Source organism: Eurytemora carolleeae, unplaced genomic scaffold (assembly GCF_000591075.1).
Source record: "Eurytemora carolleeae unplaced genomic scaffold, Eaff_2.0 scaffold161, whole genome shotgun sequence".
NCBI lineage: Eukaryota > Metazoa > Arthropoda > Copepoda > Calanoida > Temoridae > Eurytemora > Eurytemora carolleeae.
Window position 1 is genome coordinate 16,915 of NW_019396085.1, and position 21,326 is coordinate 38,240.

Here is a 21,326-nt window from a genome sequence, read left to right on the forward strand (position 1 = left end):
GAAAATACTAGTCTAAGCTAGGCCTTGTGATAATTAAAGGGAGTGTTCGCGAAAAGAAAAATTAAATTTAACAGCTAGGATTTGTTCTCGGCGTTAGAGTTTAAGAAATTGCGTCTTTGACGCACACTTAGATTTTATGATTCCATGTCTCAGCAACCCGAAGTGAAAAAACTTAGATATTTTAAACAATGTGAATTCTTTTATAAAATAGTCTAAGTTTGATTTATCAATTAATTACACAATTAGGATGCAACGATAAAAGGATTAACAAATTTGAGTTTGTGGCAAGGAATCAATTCCTTTATGCGAGAAGAAATGGCAAACTCTAGATAACAACAAAAATTCTAATCTTTTACCTACTTTTTTATAGAAGAAACCAAGTAAAAATGCCCTTCGTAATAGGAGATGAACTTCAAAAGGTAAATTTATTTAAAACTAAAAATAAAAAAGATAAATTATAAAACGAAAGTAACCTTGGAATTCTGCAGATAGAGTTTCAAATCTTCTTTATTTTATTTTTCTAACATTTGCTATTTTACGCAAATAAAAATTTGTGGGATTGAGATTTAGGACGTCCCTAAAAGTCTGATTGGTTAATTGATTGATTGAAATATTCTTTTTTAATGTGAAATGATTATATCACAATGTTAAAGCATGAAAAACAAAACTTAAATGATTTATTTAGAAGTAATAACTATTTACAACTACTTTCAGTTAAGGGAATTTTACCTTACCAAGGGTTCCCATGACCTTTTTTGTCTACAAAACATACAGAGCGCAGCGAGGGATGTTTTTGGACAAAATTGGTCGAGGAAACCCGTGGTTAAGTAAAACTTTTATTTTCGAGAAAAAGTAGTTGTTCACAATTCTATCGTTTTTTGAGATGAACATGCGCGAATTTTTTCCTGAAAACTTCACAGAGCGGGTGGTTATTTTACATAACTGTCCCAAGGGACGTTAACCTCCCTCTGTTGGGGGAGTAATAGGTCGGTAATGTTGTCAAAAGGTGGAAAAGTATATAAACCTAAAAACAGCTTCATACTTGAAAACAGTATTAACAGTCGTCTTCCTATTCTACAGTTTTATGATTCATATTTTTATTCAACTACAAACCATGAGATATTACAAATAAGCAATCACAATTTACTATGCAGTTTGGACCCGCCTAACCAGGGTTGGTTTTATGGTTCTTACTTTATTTACAGGGTGTGCCAGGAAATTGGCAAGGAAAAAGAAGTTTGCTGAAATCTGACAGGAATCAAATACATATATTCATAAATCTTTACATGAATTTGGCTGAAGTCTGTCTGTTTGTTTGTGAGTATCCAATAAACGTTAAAGTGGTTGAACTGATCATGTGCACACTTACATAACCCCAAAGGAAGGTTTATGGCTCGTTGATTTTAAATCCATTAATCATGCAACGCAACTATTATTTTATTATTACGAAGAAAAAAATGGCAACTTGAAAAGGAGCATTTAAATGCTAAAAATGTCACTAGAAGAGGGAAAGCGCTTGGAAAACATATAGTTTGAAAAATGTGACACCAAAAAAAAACGTGAAAAACTATTTGTGAAGAAAAAGGTTTTTAGGATTTTATTTTCCAGAATTTTTTTGTCGCTTCTTTCTCCAAAATAAACATTCTGTTTATTCAAAAAATTATTTTGCGGTATTTTTTATAGATTAAAATCAAAGTTTTTCATCCTGAACAATACAAGGAATTTTACTGAAAACTTAAATGTAAGTTCAAATAAATGGAAAAAATATGTCCCAATTAATAGAAAATACAAATTGACGAACTTGTCATAAAACCTCGCTCACCTCGCTGTATTTGAATTTTGATTGAACATTTATTTTTCAAAACACCTAAATTTGCCACAAACTCAAATTTTCTAATCTTTAAATAATTTCAACCTGATGGTGCTCTTGGCAGTATTTCAAACTTAAAGATTATTTTATCTAATTTAAAAATTTAAGGCCTACGATATTGATTTGAAAAGATGGCTTAAATCAGCTGAAAAAAATATTAAATATTTTTTTTTCTCTGAATTATATATTTCGGTCTAGATATAATTCAGAAGCGGAGAGAAGTCGTGTTTTAAGGTAATACTTAATAATTAAAAATGGAATTATCGCTAATCTGAGAACCTGTAGACGTAATATGAACCTCCATTCATAGAGTGGCATGTCCGATTTACAAGGGTACCCGGCTCTATAAAGTCTTACTCCGATCATGTATGAGTTATCCCAAATTTTCTAGTTGAAAATTAATTATTTTCATTGTGGTTTCTATATTAAAGTTACTTGCAGATTAAGGCTTAATTTTAAGACAAAAAATAATATCAAAATAATTTTCTTAAATATCAAATACCAGACTCATTTTCGAAATTGGTCGATACCGGCCAACTTATTAAAAAACAAGACTAATCTTTTTACAGTTTTGAGTTAAGAATGGCAAAAGAGTAAATTTCTAATCCAATATATTCTAGAATAAATTATAAAATATTTTTTTTCTTCAGGCGATTAAGAGATTTTACTATCAGAATGAGAGATGATGATTATCTACGGTAAAGAACTGGAGGGTGTGGGGGGGGGTGTTATTGATTACAGGGTGCATTTATTGTAAAATATCCGATAGGTACCCACAAAAAGGGGGTAATCAATACACCCAATCTAAAAGTTGCATGATCTGTGCCGGTACGAAACATACTGTATATGCATTTAGTCGTACTGTCCAGTCTTGCTACCCAGTGTAGAGTCGGCCCAGCACGTTTTATACAACAAATGTAGCCTGGCAAGATCACTGTGAATATCCTATTAGTTATCAAATCATGGACCAATAAAAGAGAAAGATAGTTGAACATTTCTAATACTAGTGAAACAAATAAAAGAAACAATTATTATATAAAACAATGAATGAAATAAATTAGCGATGAAGATACTAGATTTACTGCTACTACAGTTTACACAGATTCTGGTTTCCTGTGATCCTCTTATATCCTGGGCTTGAAAGCCATCTAGATCCACAGATTAGAGTATCCTGTGCAGATCTTTGTTGAACCCATAGCTAGCAGCTCATCTGAAGTTTCTGTTCCTGTTCCGTCATAACACCAGTTGGAATTTCTCCATCCTCTCTTGAAGAGGGCCGGTCGGGTCCTCAACTGATGTGTATGCTAGCCAACTCGCAACATTCTGCTATCCTGGCTGCAGTGCAGGGGTCGGTCAACTCAAGGAACAATGGGTCTGGGCAGCTAGTGGGGGGGGGGTCTTCNGTTTACAATATCACTGTAAACTCCGATTCATTTGAAGTATTTTAAGGAAGTTTTTCAGAACACACTACAAATACGTACTAAAAGACGGCTGAAACGGGACAGCACATCAAATGAACCATCTCCTTCTTGTGAGATTATTGTGATATGCTTATAAACTTGGATTTCTGGAGTAAAACAGATTTTATGTGCATATAATTAGACTTCTGTCATTTTAACAAATTGACATGTTCTGTGGGACACCCTGTAGATTGTACACTTTGGCCCATAAAGCTGTTGAACTGCAGGAAGACGACAGACAGATTAAAGTTTTGATTTTAAATTGTGAAATTAACATAAAACACTGTGCAGTGTACACAGTTACACTGGAATAACTATTTTCTCATTACAAATACACATAAGATTGCTACAATGTCGTCTTCCTGTTCTACAGTTTTGTGGGAGACCCTGTTTGTCTTTATTTTGTTTCACTGTATATCTTAAGAATGAGAGTATCTGAGCAGAGAAGGATGGTTGAGGATGAGGAGAGGATGAGGAATGAGTTTAAAAAGCTGGAGATCTCAATGCGCCAACAAAGGAATAGGTAAATGACTTTCACTTTTCTATTCTAAAAAAGAAATAAAGTCTGTCAATTTCCTTCTTGATTCTGCTGCAAAAACACTCAAGTTACTTTTAAAGAGAAAGTGCAACTGAAAATTTTCAATTTTCAAAAAAGAATTCCAGATATCTTTTCTTCAATGAAAGGTTGAAAGGGTACCGTTGTAATTCATAGACATGCATTTTTTATTGGAGTGATACTTTTTATTTAGAGAAAAACTAACTTGGTTTGAAAAAAAAACGTTTTGTTCATTTTCTATTTCTGTATTTTGTTATTCTTGAATGTTGAAAATAATCTTTGAAATTCTAGGGAATGGAGACAAAAAAGAAATGAGAAAAAAGAAGAGAGTTCCTCCTCCTCCCCTTCACATGAAAATCAGTTCTTCAACTTTCCCATTAGTTCCTCTTGTTCCCCTAATGCTCCTAGTGCCCCTTCTCCTCCTCTGCAGTCTAGCTGGTTAATTAAAATAGAGAATATCGAGAATTTAACGTGTTCGGTCCCGGAGTGGAGTCAGCTGATTCAAAATGGCGGAATAAAGTTGATTGATAACAAAACAGAAGAACCAAATCATCAAGTCGCGAAAACTGAAGAAGATTTTAAAGAAGAAGAAGCTCCTGCTAATTCTGAGTTGGAAAAAGACACAAAGAACCTTCAAACAGTTAGCAAGAGAAATGCCATTAAAATAATGCAGGAAAGTTTGCCAAATAAATGTAAAGAAAATTTTCAAACAAATGTAAGCAATAGTGATCAAACCACGTCGCACAATGTCGAAGAAAACTCGCAAAAGGATGAATTGGCAACATCTGAAGAAAATGCGCCAAACGACATTTCAGAGATAAGAGAAGAGAAGGAGAAGAAGCTAAATACATCTCAGAAGAAAGCAATTTCTAAATTTACATCTTCGTTGTTTAAACGGTAATTTATATATATTGTTGGCTACCATAACAGATAAAATATCACGGATATTGAGTTTATTTTTACAAATTGTTGGTTACCATAACAGATAAAATATCACTGATATTGAGTTTATTTTTACAAATTGTTGGTTACCATAACAGATAAAATATCACTGATATTGAGTTTATTTTTTTGCAGCACTATGTCAGGAAAAGAAGCAATTGCGTTTTTTAGACACATATTAGTTTTAACAAACACAAATCACAAAATCCTGGACGACATTCATCACACAATATTCTGGTTCTCATTGTTTTTGATAAATATATGTAGGAGGAAGGAAAAGAAGAGAAAGGAAGAAGAGAAGAAGGAAAGGATAGAAGAAAAAGAAAAGGAAGGAGGGCCCATTCCCGATGTAACACCAAAGGATCAAGCTCCAAAACTAGTTTTTATAAGGTTAGTATCTGTACTGTTACTCACATAGATTCAGTCTGCTTATAAAAAGTCTCATTAATATTTAAGACAGGGTCGACTTTGAAGTGTCGCAACTCCTTGGGGTTTGATTTTAACGCTTTATTTCAATCATGCTTTTCTATAGTGCTTTATGTGTGCATTTTAGCACTATAGAGCACTTGTCGTTAGCTTTGTTTTTAAGAAGTAATTGGCAAAATTCTCATAGATTTTTGCTTGAGAGTGAAACCTTTAAATCACAACGTACTACACACTGAATTTCCGCCAGCCAAAAACATACTTCACCGTTAGTATTTCTTAATTAAAAAGACAGTTAAACTTTCATGTGGGAGGATTTATTTCTAGATGGTTGTTTACATACAGTACATGAAGTACGGTGGTTAAAATTATTATATAAGAAATGACAAGTTCAGTTCTATGAGGCACTAAAGACTAATTAGAACTGAACATTTCCTTTTTTTGTAAACATACTTACAGAAATAAATCATAATGTTTATTTGAAATACACTTGGATGTAATATGTTTCACATGTTAAAATTTGTCAAAACAACCCCCCCCCCATCTATATTAGACAAAAATAGCCCAATTGGCATAGAGTTAAAATATAGTTTACAGTTTTTTTTATTGCTAGGGAAACCCTAAAACCTTGTGAGAAACATATATCTGGTTCACCAGAGCCAAAGTTAGACGCTTTTTCCGCTACTCTGGTTTTTAAAAGGTATTTTATAAAAGATTCAAGAGTTAATTGCAGATTTAATTTAAGATTCGAGATTGAATTGCAGAATTTATTAAAAATTTCAGATTAAATCGCTGATATAAGATTCAAGATTAAACTAAAGATTTAATTATAGATTCAAGATTAAATTGCAGATTTAACTTGAGATTCAAGATCACATTACAGATTTGATTTAAGAATTATAATTAAATTCCAAATTTAATAAAAGATTTCAGATTGAATTGCAGAATTAATTACAGATTTAAACTAAGATTCAAGATTGAATTGCAGAATTAATAAAATATTTAAGATTCAATTGCCGATTTTATTAAATATTCAAAATTAAATTCTAGTTTGAATTGCAGATTTAATCAAATATTCAAGATTAAATTTCCAATTTAATTAAATATTCAAAATTAAATTTCCGATTTAATTAAATATTCAAGATTAAATTCCAGATTTAATTAAAGATTCAAAGTTAAATTCCAGATTTAATTAAAGATTCAAAGTTAAAGATTCAAAGTTCAAGATTCAAGATTAAATTGCAGATTTAATTAAAGATTCAAGATTAAATTGCAGATTTAATTTTTAGATTCCACATTAAATGAAAGATTTAATTAAAGTTTCCAGATCAAACTAAATATTAATTTAATTGCAGATTTAATTAAAGATTCAAGATTAAATTGCTGATTTAATTTAATATTCAACATTAAATGAAAGATCTAATTAAAGTGTCAAGATCAAACTAAAGATTTAATTAAAGATTCAAGATTTAATTGCAGATTTAATTAAAGATTTAAGATTTAATTGCAGATTTAATTAAAGATTTAAGATTTAATTCCAGATTTAATTAAAGATTTAAGATTTAATTCCAGATATAAATTTCAAGATTGAACTGAAGATTCAAAATTACATTGCAATTATTAATATTTCATTTGAGATTATCAAATTTATTAAATCAAAATTTAAACCTTTTTATAAAAACAAATGCACTTTTTATACTTCTTACAAATAAATTTCTTCTTCAATGAAACAAATCATTTATTTTTTAGGAAAGGGTCTGATTGATCCCGATGAGGTAATCGCCATTTATGTGATGCAGCCTTCCATTGTATTTATATCAGTGTATAAAATATATTATTTTACAAAAACAGTTGTAATCTCTGTTTGTTTGAACATAGTTTAAAATAGACACGTCTATATGTTCGCCAAACTCGCCAGACACTTCTTGCACATTGGGAGGAAGTGTAAATAGTGATGTGTCTTCAGTGGTGCGTTTTTTATTTGTATTTTCTTTAGGCTCAAAATTTTGCATAGTATAAGAAAATCAAATATATTTCAAATTGTTATTTATAAAACGATCAAAAACGATCAATAACGATCAAAAACGATAAAAAAATAAAAAACGATTCACAAACGAACAAACGTGTCGTACCGATCGTTTTGCGCTTTTCATTTTTTTGGGTTGAAGATATTGCAAAGTTGATAAAAGCTAACTTAAAAACAGTTTTTTCTAATAACGATTGACACTAGGTGTAAGAGGTGTAAAGGGGTCTTAAAGAGCAATTTCTGAAAAAAAAACAATAGATTTAAAGTGGACAAATACTCTCTTCAAGATTTTTGTTATTGGCTAATAGAATATTGTGTAAAATAAAAATACACTAGCAACCAGTTAAGCAAATGTTTAAAAATAAAAACTTCTACAGAAAACTGTTTTCAAAATTTTAATGTTTACATTATGTTTTACACAAATTAAACACAATTAATGCCCATGTGAAAAATTTCATTATATAGATAAAAAAAATTATGAACCCTAATATGTATTTACATTAATCAAATCGACAGGGCCCCAATTGAATCACCAGAAAAACTTGAAGTTTAGATTGTAACTTTGTCTAGTCAATTTCCTTCTTTGTTTTACTTGCAGAGAATAACATGTCTTATTAAGTACAATTACATGTTTTCCGATTCCGTAACTAAATTATGGGATTATAAAAATCCAGCTAATAAGAGAGTGTAGTGTTGAATGTGCACTAGGATGCACAATGCACATGTACAGAAAACCTCTCTAGTACTAGAATTGGGTTTATATATTGACTTAATTAGTGTTTGGTGACGAAAATGGGAAAATATCATATTTAAAAATTATCTTAACAACATTAAAGACAGAGAGATTCCAAAAATCAAGATAAATACGTGTAATTTTGTGAATAATAAATTTGTGAAAACACGTTTTTAAGTTATAGTTCTTGGCACGGGACAAGAGCGTCTCCCCCCCCCCCCCCCCCTCCACTGTATAAAAGTTATGAATATGAAATTAAAGAGTTAATAACCATTTACCTTTCTCATCCTCAATTTAATATTTTGGTATCTTGAGTATTTCAAAAATATTTGTTTTACTGTTTTATGACCTCAAATTAAAAAATATGTTTTTTACTAAATAAAAACATCAAATTGATTTTCATCAAAGCTTATGCTGAAATGAACTCGGATATGCATGACAGAATATCAGAAAATTGATTTAGAGAAAATCAAATAATTTTCAAGAAAACTTTTCTATAAAATGATGTTCCAGGGCCCAAAAGGTGAAATAGCACGAATGAGTGAAGTACACCTGCAGTATGGAAACAGTACAACTAAAATGGCCGTTTTACACTTTTTTCTAGTAAATTCCACTCTATGTATAATCTATTCTCTTTGCATGCATATTTCGACTAAGATATTACAACTTTATTATTTCTAAATTGAATAAAAAACGACCACGATGATCTTGAAGATGTGAAAAATTATAAGGGTTCCCTTAATAAAAACGAGCAATATACTCTTAATAACAATGATTATCTAGATCCAACAAATATGGGTCCCTATTTTTTTTCGTACTTTGAGCTTAGAAATACATACCAAGGTGAAAACAATTTTGTATCAAACATTAGAAATTTTAGCGGACTAAATGTCCTTAGTTAGTTTAAAGTCTGCCATCAAAATTTGAAGAATTAAAAATATTTCTTGATAGAATCGAAAAATCAGAAGGTAATGTTACTGTATCAGTTTTAGTTTTACAAGAAATATGGAATTTCTACCTTTACCTAACTTATTCTTTATAAAAGATTTCGAACTATTTACACGAAAAACATCAAAAATGGGAAGTGTTGTAATATAATGTAAAAAAAACTTCAAAAATCCAAAATTAAATTTGGCTTAGTTAGAAGATTGCAATAGAAATACAACTTGGAAACGTCTGTTTTGTTTGGATCTTATTACATATCTAACAATGGATCCGATCAAGAGATCCAATGGTTCGTAAAATCAGGGAGATTTTTTTCCTAAATAAGTTTGACACTGTAAAACATGGATTAAACAAAAAATGATGCTAGTTGCAATTTGTATGTTTTTGTTATATTTCATAAATTACTAATTACGTAATTACTTAGAGTACACATTTGGTGTTATCACGCATAACATCATAATAAATCAGAAACAACGATTAAATGCTATGCGCAATACATAGATGGTGCTGTTCATTAACTTTTCACAAGAATTCAAATTTTCTACGTTCCCCTTCATCAATATATATTTAAACTCAATTTAGAAAATATAACTTGACCTTAAAAGTTATGTTTATTTATCACTTTAAGTGTACAATGTACATGGTTACGTGAAACTATATCAAAAAATAAATCAACCTGGCCTAGTTCACAGCGCAAAAAAATCACATATTAGTTAAAGGGAATTAACATCCTTATCTTTCTTTTATTGTAAATATCAAAATAAAAAGTAGATTTTCAGTAGTGATGTTAAAAAATAAACAGTTGTGGAACACAAATACAAACCATTTGAGCGATGTTAAATGGGGGGGGGGGGGATATGAAAATAAATATCACTTTCCAACATTCTAAATTTATCTGCCAGATTTAAGAATGTCCTGAAGGCTGGGTTTAGGGTTCTGGTCCAAGTTGTAAACAACCCTCCTTGATCTTCCATTAGAAATCATCCCACCCCACATCTCATTCTTCTAAATCAACAAACCCGTTAAACAATATTTAAATTTTGTGATTATTCTCACATCTTTGAATCCTGATTCTGGAAACCTTTAATAGTTAACGGTCGACGACATTAGATTAGAAGATGAATTGAAATATAAAGAGAGATATCAGTTTATTTCCTTGAAACAGTTCGAGCAAATTTTAATCATAATTGTATGCAGACCGTTTTGTAAACTATAATCATGGTACTTTTCAGTATACTGATAGGCGGTTTGTCTTTTATTTAAACATCGTTAATGCTTATGCATTAGTAAAAATTTCTCAAAAAAAATGATCAAATCAAATATAAATTTTATCTGGTAAGGAAAACTTTTACAACTTAATTTTGATCATTTTAACTGACGTATCTCATTACGTACCTAATTTAATGAATTTAAGCTATGCTGCTGAACTGCCTACTGCCGGTTCAAATTTGAACCACCGATTAAAATTGAAGAATAAGGGAGGATTTGAATAAGTGATTTAAACTGGAATAGGCAGTAGGCAGTGTAAGCTCATGAAATTCGGTCCCAAACAGATTTCGAATTATTTTTATTATTTTTACCTTTAATGTGTCAAGATCTCCAATGAGTATGAGCGCCTGCTTAGCACGTGTCAAGGCTACGTTGACTCTCTCTTTGTCACTGAGAAATCCAATACTCTCTCCACCTGACCGTATTTTATATTCAAGGGGCTATCAACTTAAAGGGAGTGTTCGCGAAAAATGAAAGGGGGTATAGGCTTACGGCGAAAAATAAGCGCGTTTAAACGCAATTAATCTTACTTCTATCTGTTGTGTCTATAAGGTGAAAATGTTTAAAAACAACTCGTACCGAAGAACTTAGCGTCCATACAAATTCAGAAAACTGCAACATACAACTCGGATGTTAAAAAAATCAAATTAATTCCAAACAAATCATTCAAATATTACAGCCAATTAATCATCGATAATTTTTTGATACATTCGTGTATAGTTGATATTTCAAAATAATTTTAATTTTTTATGATCTGATAGTTACTTTTGAAAAAAAATTTCAAAGGAAATTACAAAATCCATCCTAGAAAACCCCCCTCCTCTCTTCTGCCGGGGAAATATTTTAACTTCTACCTGATCTCACACATGATATAATGATAACATCCCGTTCAGAACCTTGATATCCATCTACTGTATTCACATCTACACCATGTATTCGTCTAGATATAGAATATACATATAATATATACAGAAGGTTAAGAAACTAACCATTGATGAAGAAGGAGAAATAATGTCTGGAAGCGATCATGCAACCTTGATCCTAGAACTGGAGCTCTTGCAACAGGAGAGAACAGGAAACATATTAAAGTTCCGCTCAACACAGATTATCAGGAATTTCGAAATCATCTTGCTAGTTGATTGCAAAGGTACCGTGGGAGGAATTATACATTGAGGAGACACTTAATGCCCTGCAGTGTACCTAAAGCAAATAAGGCTGAGAGGGGTGTCATGCCATGGAATGGAAAAAGTTCTGAACTTGCATCGTTTAATTGATGACCAAGGTGCTCAGGTTTTTGGGGCAATGGGTGGCAAATCTGTTTATAAAACGCATAACAAACAAATTGTAAGCTATTTCAAATGTTTTAGGTGACTAAAGCATGAGAGGGTGTGGTAATGGTAATGGGTACACTTACTAAATATTCCCATATGTTTAAGGTCCAGAAACGTGATAAAAAGAGAGCTAGTACTGAGCTAGGATCAGAAGCATTCATGATATTATCAAGGAAGGTTAAGAAGCAGAGCTCCAAAGTCCAGGCAGTAGAAGATGAAAATGATAACATAATAACTGATAGAATCAAACTAGAGGAAGCAGTACTAGACAGTGTTACTAAAATATTTGAAGGTCAGGGAGCCAAGATTTTTGAGCATAGAGGTGAGCAGCTGATTTCAGCAGTATACATTAAAACCCACTTTGACCAGGAGGAATGGATAAAAAATAAGTTCTCAGCTAATACATTTGAAAAGTGTGTGCACCGGTCACTCAGTCTGAAATAAAGGAGATAGTAGGTAAGCATAAGAATACAAGGGCTTCAAGGATTGATGAGATTCCAACCAGACTCATAAAGAATGCATCCAACCTATACTACAAAAAGCTAACTAATATTGTAAATGACAAGAAACAGCGTAACTGAAAGTGTCTCCAAAACTACCATTGACAGTATCAAGCCAATTTCAGAGTGTCTTAACAAAACTTCTGAATGCACGAATGAGCAAAATTTGCCAGTGAGATAAGAGGAGGGCACACACTGAAACTTGAACAGGATATTACTGGGCACAGAGATCTGCACATACTAAGCATAACTAGAGGAGGATTGGATAGGTCAAGGTGCAGTACGCTTTCTTATATGGCACAGAAGCTATGCCAATCAGTTCTAAAACGGTAGCAGCATTGGAGAAAATACATTATAAAATTATTTGAGGGAACCCATGGGTACCTTGGGGGGTAATACAGGCTAAAAAATCGAATTATTTTCTTTAAAAAAACGATTTTTTCCTCTCTTTTTTTCTTTCAAATTTGATTTTTTTTAAAAAATTGGCTGGATTGAATTAACTGACATGAACCCTGGAAGCAACAAAGGCTTAAAAAAAATTCGATTTTCTTCTTTAAAAATCGATTTTTTTCCTGCAAAATTAGATTTTTTTAAAGCATCTAATATAATTCAAAGATAATAAAGCCTAGGATTAGTTAGTACCTGGTTTGAATCTCTAGCGATATATTTGCCTTCTGCTTGTTGTAGAACGTGATGATACCTGTTGTAAACAAACATCATTAAAGGGAATGAAGAATGGCATGTTCACCCTTATTTTATCCAAAGAAACGCTTGTTGATATCGTTGTGTAAAAACATAAAATAGTATTTAATTTGATTTTTTTTTAATTGGATTGGACGTAGAATCGGGAAATTTGCGACTTGTGAAATTGTGGTTAGTGAATTGGTGCAGCATACATAGAGGAAATTGTCGTAATTGAACAGGACAGCATCTTCCTTAATGTTGCTGAGATGAAGGGTTAAACTTTAGAAGGTAACGTTTGAAATGTCATTCTTCAAATGGATGGGTCACTTGAAATTACGTCTCCAGACACTTTAAATCAAATTATTATGTATTATTACTGCTAAAGGGACACACACAGTTATAACCAAGAAGCAGAGTCATCGCATTTTTTTTAAATTGGAAAAGCCGCAAGTTTTTAAATCTTAGCTATTTTCTACATGTTTCTGTAAGATTTTTCAAAGGAAATTACAAAATCCATCCTAGAAAATAGCTTAAACAGAAATCATTCCACTGTGTATTGGATATCCCTGTATTTAAAAGTGTCCCTTTCAGGGAATAGAAATAAAGGGAAAGGAAACGGAGCTGGTCGAGCATTAGAAAGCCAGTCGCACTGCTTTACAGACGAGTTTGGTATTCCTTACACATACTCTTTTGGTACAGACACACAACATGACTACAGTCAATGAAATTGCAGAACAATGTCGTCTTGAACTTGAATAACGAGTAGTTTATTGTAAACTTTAATCAAATTATATTCTTTCCATGGAAATTTGGCTTTTATAGTGTTGACTTAAATATTCTCCCCATTCATAACATTAAAAAAGGGGAATTCCCCACTATACTAAGCAGTCTTACTCAATGCTTAAAGCGTTAATTATTTTTAAAATTGCCCAAAAAGAACAAAAAAAATTTGTTACTTCACTCTTTATCAATAATATCTATTTTAAACACAGGCCGAAAGTAGAAAAAATAACAAAAATAAATGTAAAGATGGCAATAACAATAACCCAGCGATTTGTGAATACAAATAAATGAAGCAAAATATTAACAAAAACTGCAAATATTTTTAAGATGTTCATTGTTCAAATACCAAATTACTGGTACAACTTTGGACCATGCAACTCATAAGTACAGTGAAACCCTTAATAACGAATACATCGAAAGAATTTATTTAATGTCGTCTTGACAATTTTTCAATAAGTTTTATACTATATTACGTAAATTTCAGTATTTGCGAAAATAAATAAATAGCGCCACCCCATTCACACAACCTATATCTAAGTTCCGTTCATGGCTGCACTATCTCTCCTGATCTCCTCTGGAATTCTCCAGGATGGCACTGCTATATGTCTGATACTTTGTGATCTTTATTATGTCCTTGTCTATCTTTCTCTACCATGTCATATCTCTAGCAGTGTCCTTTTTCCAGATACTGATGTACCGAAGACCTTAAGACCTTTCCGTGTTTACTTCGTATACAAGTCTGAACCTCGTCTCTTCTCGTTCCTCTCGAAACCCAAGAGGACTGATCCGGAAGCGCACCTGTTCCTGTTGCTTGTGCGGTACCAGGTGGTCCCTCTCCTTGCTAATCTCCCTGCTCCTCACCTAGACGAGACCACGCGCAAAAACGCGCTCGGACTGAACTAGGAGGACTTACTCTAGCTGAGCAGATACCCAAGGTGTGTATTCTTCCGTAGCAATGAATATGCGGGAACAGTTTTAAAGAGTTCCATGTAATCATTTAATTAAAAAAACTAAATATCTGCAACATTCCATTATCAGAAAGTGAAGAATACGACATTTAATAAATTCTTTCGATGTTTTCGTTTTAAGGGTTTCACTGTATATTTTTGGGTTCATATAAGAAATTAAAACTTTTATGATCTTCTCAATAGCTCTTAAAAAAGATAAGCTCCTTAGTGGAAACGTGCAAGATTTTGGTCTAAATGAAAGTTATCTAATTTAGCGTGATCTACTAAGGAGGGGGTGCAGGGCCGCCATGAGCCCAGCAAAGTGGTCTCCAAGCCTCTGAATTCTCAGATGAGTATTTAAAATGACCTGGCGCTAGCCCTTTCCTTTAGATTAGATATTATAGATTTTTCCGAAAAAATATTTATGCAATTTTTTTTTTGGATATTTAAAAAAACACTGCATAACTAAACTATTTTTCGTAAAACAATATTATTTATTACTTCCATAATATATATCCTAACGTTTAGGGGTAGCGCCAGGTAATTTTAAATACTCATATGCGAATACGGAGACTTCGAGAAAAATTTTCGGGGCTCAAGGCGGCCATGCAACCCCTCCCTCGGTCTACCTACCAATAGATACAGGATTAGCTCTGGTAAGTTGCTGCACAGTTTCAGCAACTTCAACAGCAAGCTGGCATTCTCCTGCATTACTCAGAGAACCCTGAATGTTTAAATTAGAATATTCAAAACATATTAAAATTAAAATAAAAAAACATATGTTTAGATCATTACAATAACTTGTTTGGAATATCATGACAGACACAATCTCAAGAACTGACGAGGATCAACCCAGACCGAAATATTTGTCAATAAAATGTGGAACTAACCATCTAGATACTTTACTTACTCTACAGAGGTTTGGTTCATCATCATCACCGAGCTTAAAATAGTATCAAAGTTCCGCGAAATAATAAATAAAAAAGCTGCTCTCAAATTTTTTTTATTGAATATAGGTTATATTTAAAAGGACTATAAATAAGCGGTATTTCAAATGACCCTCCATTCAAAGAAAACAATCCCCGATTCACAATGGTACCTTTGAAACCTTAACCTTCTTAAAAATATGGAAGATAACGTCGTTTTTCTTTATTATTTTTGTATAAGCAAGAAATAAAATTTAACAATCTATAAACAAAAACATGGATACTGGAGAGCTAATTCATACTTAATCAGACAAAGCTTTCAAGGGTATCGTTGTAAATCAGGAGGATCTCTTGAAATTACGCTTACAGTTTTGTAATTACCCTTTCTGAAGTTTCTGGATATGCATAGTTGAGAATTGTATAGGGAGCTAGCACTGAATCTCGACCCTGACATCCTGAACAAAATACATTTTAGATATTTCTATAACTACACAGCTTTTCTGAGTGGATTCTCCTAATATGCTACAGCTGAAACGAGAAAAGGCGAAGATGTGTTCCGTCCATTTGTCCTTGTTTTATGAGATCAAATAAAATTGAAATGAATTTGAATATAAGAACGTGTTTAGGAATATGTCCAACGGGTGCATTACATGTCAAGTTCTACGGTTTAAATACTTTTTATATATATAAAGTTGTAATCTCTGAACAGGGGCGTAGTTGAGAATTTGTCCAGGGAGGCTTATTTTTTTTTCTTTCTAGAAGGGGTGGCTCAACACCCGTCAGGGTTCAGAAACCAATAGAAATCCATGGATTTCACTGATCCAAAGGGAGGGGCTGAGCCCCCATATCCACCCTAAATACGCCTCTGTCTCTTGAATCTTGGTTTTGAGATTAAATTAAGTGCGTCGACTTTTATTGAGAAAAAAGAGAACATCGTCAAGTTAAACAAGCGCGGGAAAACGGCAAGAATACTATGAGTAAACTGGGCAACACTGGGCTCCTTTGCTAGTACTATAATAATAATAAAAGGTACTTTCTGAACCAACCCAGAGGAAACGGGATTCCAACCTTAAGTTTTAGAGATCGGTGTTTATTTCTACTTCAATAGTGGTTTCTAATATATTAATCAAATCCAACCTGTCCTTAGCTCTCCACCGTAGAAATATCGATTGGGCAAGAAAAACTGAAAATGTGCGAATTCCCTTTATAGGCGTCTGTGCAAAAATCTGCTTTTGTTATAGGCTTTCCAAGAGCTATAAAATGTTGAAATCCAATGAAATGAAGTAGGTCTAAATATAGATTTAGTTTGGTATAGGTAAAATAAGGCATTTAGGCAGCATGCCTGAGGACTCAGGCAGTTGTATAAATTAGCCCAGCTTTTAGCCTTAACAAGTTAACATGATGTAAATTAGAAAAGCCGAAAATTTGAGCTTCCTTGCTTAAATTCTTTTTGAGTTGTCGCAAAAGAAGGATATTTCCGTCGTCAATAAGACGACAAGTTGTAAAGGGTGTATGCGTGACATGCCTGTTTTTGACTTAAAATGACATCAACATAAATAAAGTGCTGATCCTTGTTTTTTAAGATTAAAAAGCAGATTTCCCTGTATTGAGTATTGAGCTTGAGAAGTGGTCCTGGGCTTATACCGTCATTGTCTTGTCTACCCCCGCCAGTACTGTACAGTTTTACTAATCTAAACAGTAAACATATTTATTTACATTTCTGCAGTACACCTTATTATAGGAAAAGTTCGTGAAAAATTAACCCAAATTAAATTCAAACTGGATTAGATTTGTGTAATCCTATACGGTGATTCTAAGAAATTTGCCGGAAAATGACCGGGAAAATTTTTAGTTAGGTTTTTTAGAAAATTAGAGAACAAATTACAAATTTAAATTTAAGTACAAAGAATTCTATTGCGAACTTTTTAATTTAGGAGGTAAATAAACAACAATAAATAGTAAATAATTATTTTACAAGTCCGGACACCGGCCCTATCCTGCATAGAAAAATTCTCATCTTTGTTTCTAAAATTTTTTTTTGTTTCGATAAACTTAGTTTCCATCGGTACTAATACGTAACAGTAAAATACATACACAAACCCTACCCCTCTCATCTTATTAATACTCACATTGGAGTGTACCATGTTTATACAACAATATTATTTGAATAAACACCGTTCTTTCTTTATTTCTTGATTTTTGATTAATCAAAACAACAAACCATGAATGGTGAAATTGTGAATGCTTAAGTGTCTAAATGTCTCATGCTGAAGTGTTAAAAAGGGACTGTGGACGTAATATCAAGTGCTCCTGAATTTAAAAAGAGTCGCTTACCCGATTCACGTTTAAACAGTTATTAAACCAAAATAGAGAAAGCTTTTGTCATTTTCAAATCCGGAAAAATATGTAATTCTGACATGCTCTACATTAATTTGCGGGTCACTTGAAATATGAAATAATGTGAACCTGTCAAAAAGTGATTGATTGAAACCACATTTCTTGGCTTTCAGACTGGTGACTGTGGGAGGGAGTTGTTCATGATCACCAACCAGGATCAACTTTGTGAACTTCATTTTCAGGGGCATCAAGGACTAAAAAAACGTCAACGTCAACAATGTCCACAACGTCAACAACGTCAACATCATCAACATTATCAACATCAACATCAAAATGAAACATCAACATCAACATCAACATCAACATCAACATCATCATCAGCATAAACAACAGCATCAGCATCAGCATCAGCATCAGCATCCACAGCAGCATCAGCATCAGCATCAGCATCAGCATCAGCATCAGCATCAGCATCAGCATCCACAGCAGCATCAGCATCAGCTTCAGCATCATTAACATCTACATCAACAGTAAACAGCATTACCATAATCAACATAAAAATTCCTTAAATGTAGATATGATTTGTAACTTTATTCTACAAGACAAGCAAATTGATTTAAAACTCACCTCTGGTTCTACACATTGACTTGAAATTGATTTAAAACTCACCTCTGGTTCTACACATTGACTTGCTTCGTCCATAATACAAACTGAGATTTTTCTCATGCATTCCATGTCACGTTTAGATCCAGTACCTGGAGTAAACAGTGATTTATCAGGAACCGGATTTGATGATTAGCATAGTTGAACTTTGTGGATGTAGTTTAACCACTTCTCTTGTTGGCTGGTCTAAGTTTTGGAAAAGTGACTTAACTTAGTCTACATATTTCAATATTTCTTGCATTCATCAAATCTGGTCCAAACCATCTTAAGCTTTTTAAAATAAAGTCATCATTCCGAGAACAAATTCATCAAATCTGGTCCAAACCGTCTTAAGCTTTTAAAATAAAGTCATCATTCCGAGAACAAATTCATCAAATCTGGTCCAAACCATCTTAAGCTTTTAAAATAAAGTCATCATTCCGAGAACAAATTCATCAAATCTGGTCCAAACCATCTTAAGCTTTTAAAATAAAGTCATCATTCCGAGAACAAATTCATCAAATCTGGTCCAAACCGTCTTAAGCTTTTAAAATAAAGTCATCATTCCGAGAACAAATTGTTGAAAGTTAAAAATTATAATTTGTATGACCAAAAGTGTTTTTTTTTTGATTGGTTACAGTGGCTCGCTACACCAATTGGGCCCAATTTTTTCTTCTGTGTTACCCCTCAGGAACTTAAAGGCAAGTTGAAATTAAACAAAATAGGCTTTTAGCGCCCATCTTCTATTCCAACTTTTAATTGTGGCTCTATCTCTGAGCATATTCTCTTTGTACAATATAAAACAAAAACAAAAAAAGTTCGCAAATTCAATAATTTTTCAAGATTTTAAGCATCTTCCCCGGGGTCATGTGAGGTCCCACAAAAAAATTGGGCCTGATAGGTTCAGCAGTTTGGACGTTTATCGGTTACACACAAACAGACAGACAAGCAAAGTATATAAGTAGATTGGCTACAGAAATTTCGATTTTCAATTTAATCTGAAATCCACCTGTAAAATAAAAAAAAAATCCGCTAAATTTATCATAAACAAATGAAAGATGCAGAAAGTATACAAGAAGCCTAATTTTCAACATAATTTGTTATCATAATCAATTGTTTTGTTACCTCTGATAAAGTAGTTATCCATAACTTGATTTAGAGATGAGGAAAGGGTTGTTAGAATGATATCAACATTCTTCATCAATCTACAAATATTTTATATAACCATAATTCATTTCATTCTACTCATTCAGCCATTTTTATTATTTCTATAAATTCCATTGCCTTTTTCCATTCCCCCCCATACTCATCGGATGCCATCACTTTTTCATTCCCATTTTCATTCCCATTTTAACATTACATGCAATGTCAGAATTTATTCCAAATAGACAAAAGATGATACTTTTCTTGAAATAAAAAAATCGCTTTGAATGCCACACATCAAATCAAATCAGAGTTTTAGGACGTCCTAATCCCACACGCCAACATAGAAGTGATTATATACAAAATCAATAATGATACGCCAACATAGAAGTGATTATATACAAAATCAATAATGATGTGAGGTCTTACGATTATTGGATCTTTTTTACTAACAAGGATGCGTTCTTAAGTTGTATGTTGGGTTTAATAATTTTTGTTAAGCTTGAAAATTCTTTAGGTTTATTACACCACCCCCACCCACCACCAACCCATGAACTTTTTTTCAAATCTATCCCATCTGAAGACAAACAAAAACCCGACCTATGAATAGCATCTTCTCTGATCTGATTTCTCTGTTTGTGTTCCAGAGGTTTGTTTAAAGATACTTTTATCTTCTCTTTTTCCTTCATTACATCCTGAAATATAAACATAGTTTGTTAGTCTTTTTGGATGCACGAACACCTTGACCGATTGGCCTAAAATTTTGAATGGGAAACTCGGGAGAACCATGGGAATTGTTAACTTTTATAGAGAAAAATAGCCAGAATAATAATTTTAGACCAAGCGCGGGAAAACGGCGGGAGAAACTAGTTCCCAAGCTAGTATTGAATCCTTGACTTACCCTCCAGTCTCTCTCTAGTTTCACTAGCTGCGTATCCTTGACTTACCCTCCAGTCCCTCTCTAGGTTTGCTAGCTGTGTATCCTTAACTTACAATCCAGTCTCTCTGTAGTTTCGCTAGTTGTGCATCCTTAACTTACCCTCTAGTCCTTCTCTAGTTTAGCTAGCTGTGTATCCTTAACTTACCCTCCAATCCCTCTCTAGTTTCGCCGCTAGGTCCAGGTTTCCCTGATCTTTAGCTAGCTGTGAATCCTTGTAGAGACCATTAGCTCGTGTCTGTTTACTCGTCAAATCACTTTCCAAAGAGCTTGAACACTTCACCTTTCTAAATAAAATATTTCTTTTTCAAACCTGAAGAGTTCTAGGTCGTCATTAGAGTCTTCTTTCCTGGGAACTTCACTCCTCATATTTTCTTTCAAAATATCTGCTGAAGCATATTCATGATAGCTAATTTCAACAAATATTTCAATATCATGACAAAATCTATCTGCATAATATCTAACCTTGTATCGGCAGTTACCATCATATCCAGGAGGTTATCAAAGCTGTGCGCCTTTATATTCGGGTTCATCGACTTGACTACCCCCATCCTAAATACAGTTTTATTCGTTAGGATTACTAAGCTGATTTGAGTTAGGATCTAGATATTATGGTCCATTGACTTAATTACCCCGTCCTAAATATAGGTTAGGATTAGGTTGCTGGTTAGTTAGGACCTAGATATTTTGGTCCATTGACTTTATTACCCCATCCTAAATATAGGTTAGGATTAGGTTTCTTAAAAAAGAAAATCAATGTATAAAGTATTAGGAAACCTAATGTAATCATGTAAACTATAATTGTTATACTGTGCCACACCTTAACCGTTTTTTTAAATCTCCGGAAACTTTTTATAGTTGAGTTTTATTCC

At 32.8% G+C, this 21,326-nt stretch overlaps 3 protein-coding genes across 4 annotated transcripts in view; 1 reads left to right on the top strand and 2 right to left on the bottom strand.

Moving 5' to 3' along the window:
• Positions 1–313: 313 nt before the first annotated feature.
• Positions 314–7,153, top strand: LOC111718276 (DNA ligase 1). 2 transcript variants are annotated; one of them, XM_023493818.1, is made up of 9 exons: positions 314–419; positions 1,206–1,255; positions 2,069–2,104; positions 2,521–2,568; positions 3,755–3,853; positions 4,178–4,783; positions 5,096–5,218; positions 5,865–5,951; positions 7,001–7,153. In XM_023493818.1, the coding sequence occupies exons 1-9, from the start codon at positions 387–389 to the stop codon at positions 7,014–7,016; spliced, it is 1,098 nt and encodes a 365-aa protein (XP_023349586.1). In that variant the 5' UTR covers positions 314–386; the 3' UTR covers positions 7,017–7,153. The 2 variants fall into 2 exon arrangements, with proteins under 2 accessions (XP_023349586.1, XP_023349587.1); XM_023493819.1 differs by lacking the exons at positions 1,206–1,255; positions 2,069–2,104; positions 2,521–2,568 and having other exon boundaries at positions 337–419.
• Positions 7,154–9,547: 2,394 nt separating this feature from the next.
• On the bottom strand, positions 9,548–16,566 carry LOC111718196 (putative regulator of nonsense transcripts 1; the record flags this gene model as incomplete). The annotated part of the gene is made up of 7 exons (XM_023493728.1): positions 9,548–9,960; positions 10,536–10,639; positions 11,079–11,164; positions 12,698–12,755; positions 15,103–15,193; positions 15,777–15,850; positions 16,533–16,566. Coding segments are annotated over 7 exons (561 nt in total), but the record flags the coding sequence as incomplete, so codon positions are not given.
• A 177-nt stretch (positions 16,567–16,743) lies between these two features.
• The window catches only part of LOC111717973 (uncharacterized), a 42,214-nt gene continuing 37,631 nt past the window's right edge, over positions 16,744–21,326 (bottom strand). The window contains exons 37-43 of the mRNA XM_023493445.1: positions 20,920–21,006; positions 20,603–20,741; positions 20,118–20,212; positions 19,500–19,579; positions 18,402–18,487; positions 17,862–17,986; positions 16,744–17,086 (exon numbers count right to left, since the gene is read on the bottom strand). Of these exons, the coding sequence (XP_023349213.1) occupies positions 16,879–17,086; positions 17,862–17,986; positions 18,402–18,487; positions 19,500–19,579; positions 20,118–20,212; positions 20,603–20,741; positions 20,920–21,006 (820 nt within the window). The 3' untranslated portion in view covers positions 16,744–16,878. The remainder of the gene's footprint in view (positions 17,087–17,861; positions 17,987–18,401; positions 18,488–19,499; positions 19,580–20,117; positions 20,213–20,602; positions 20,742–20,919; positions 21,007–21,326) is intronic.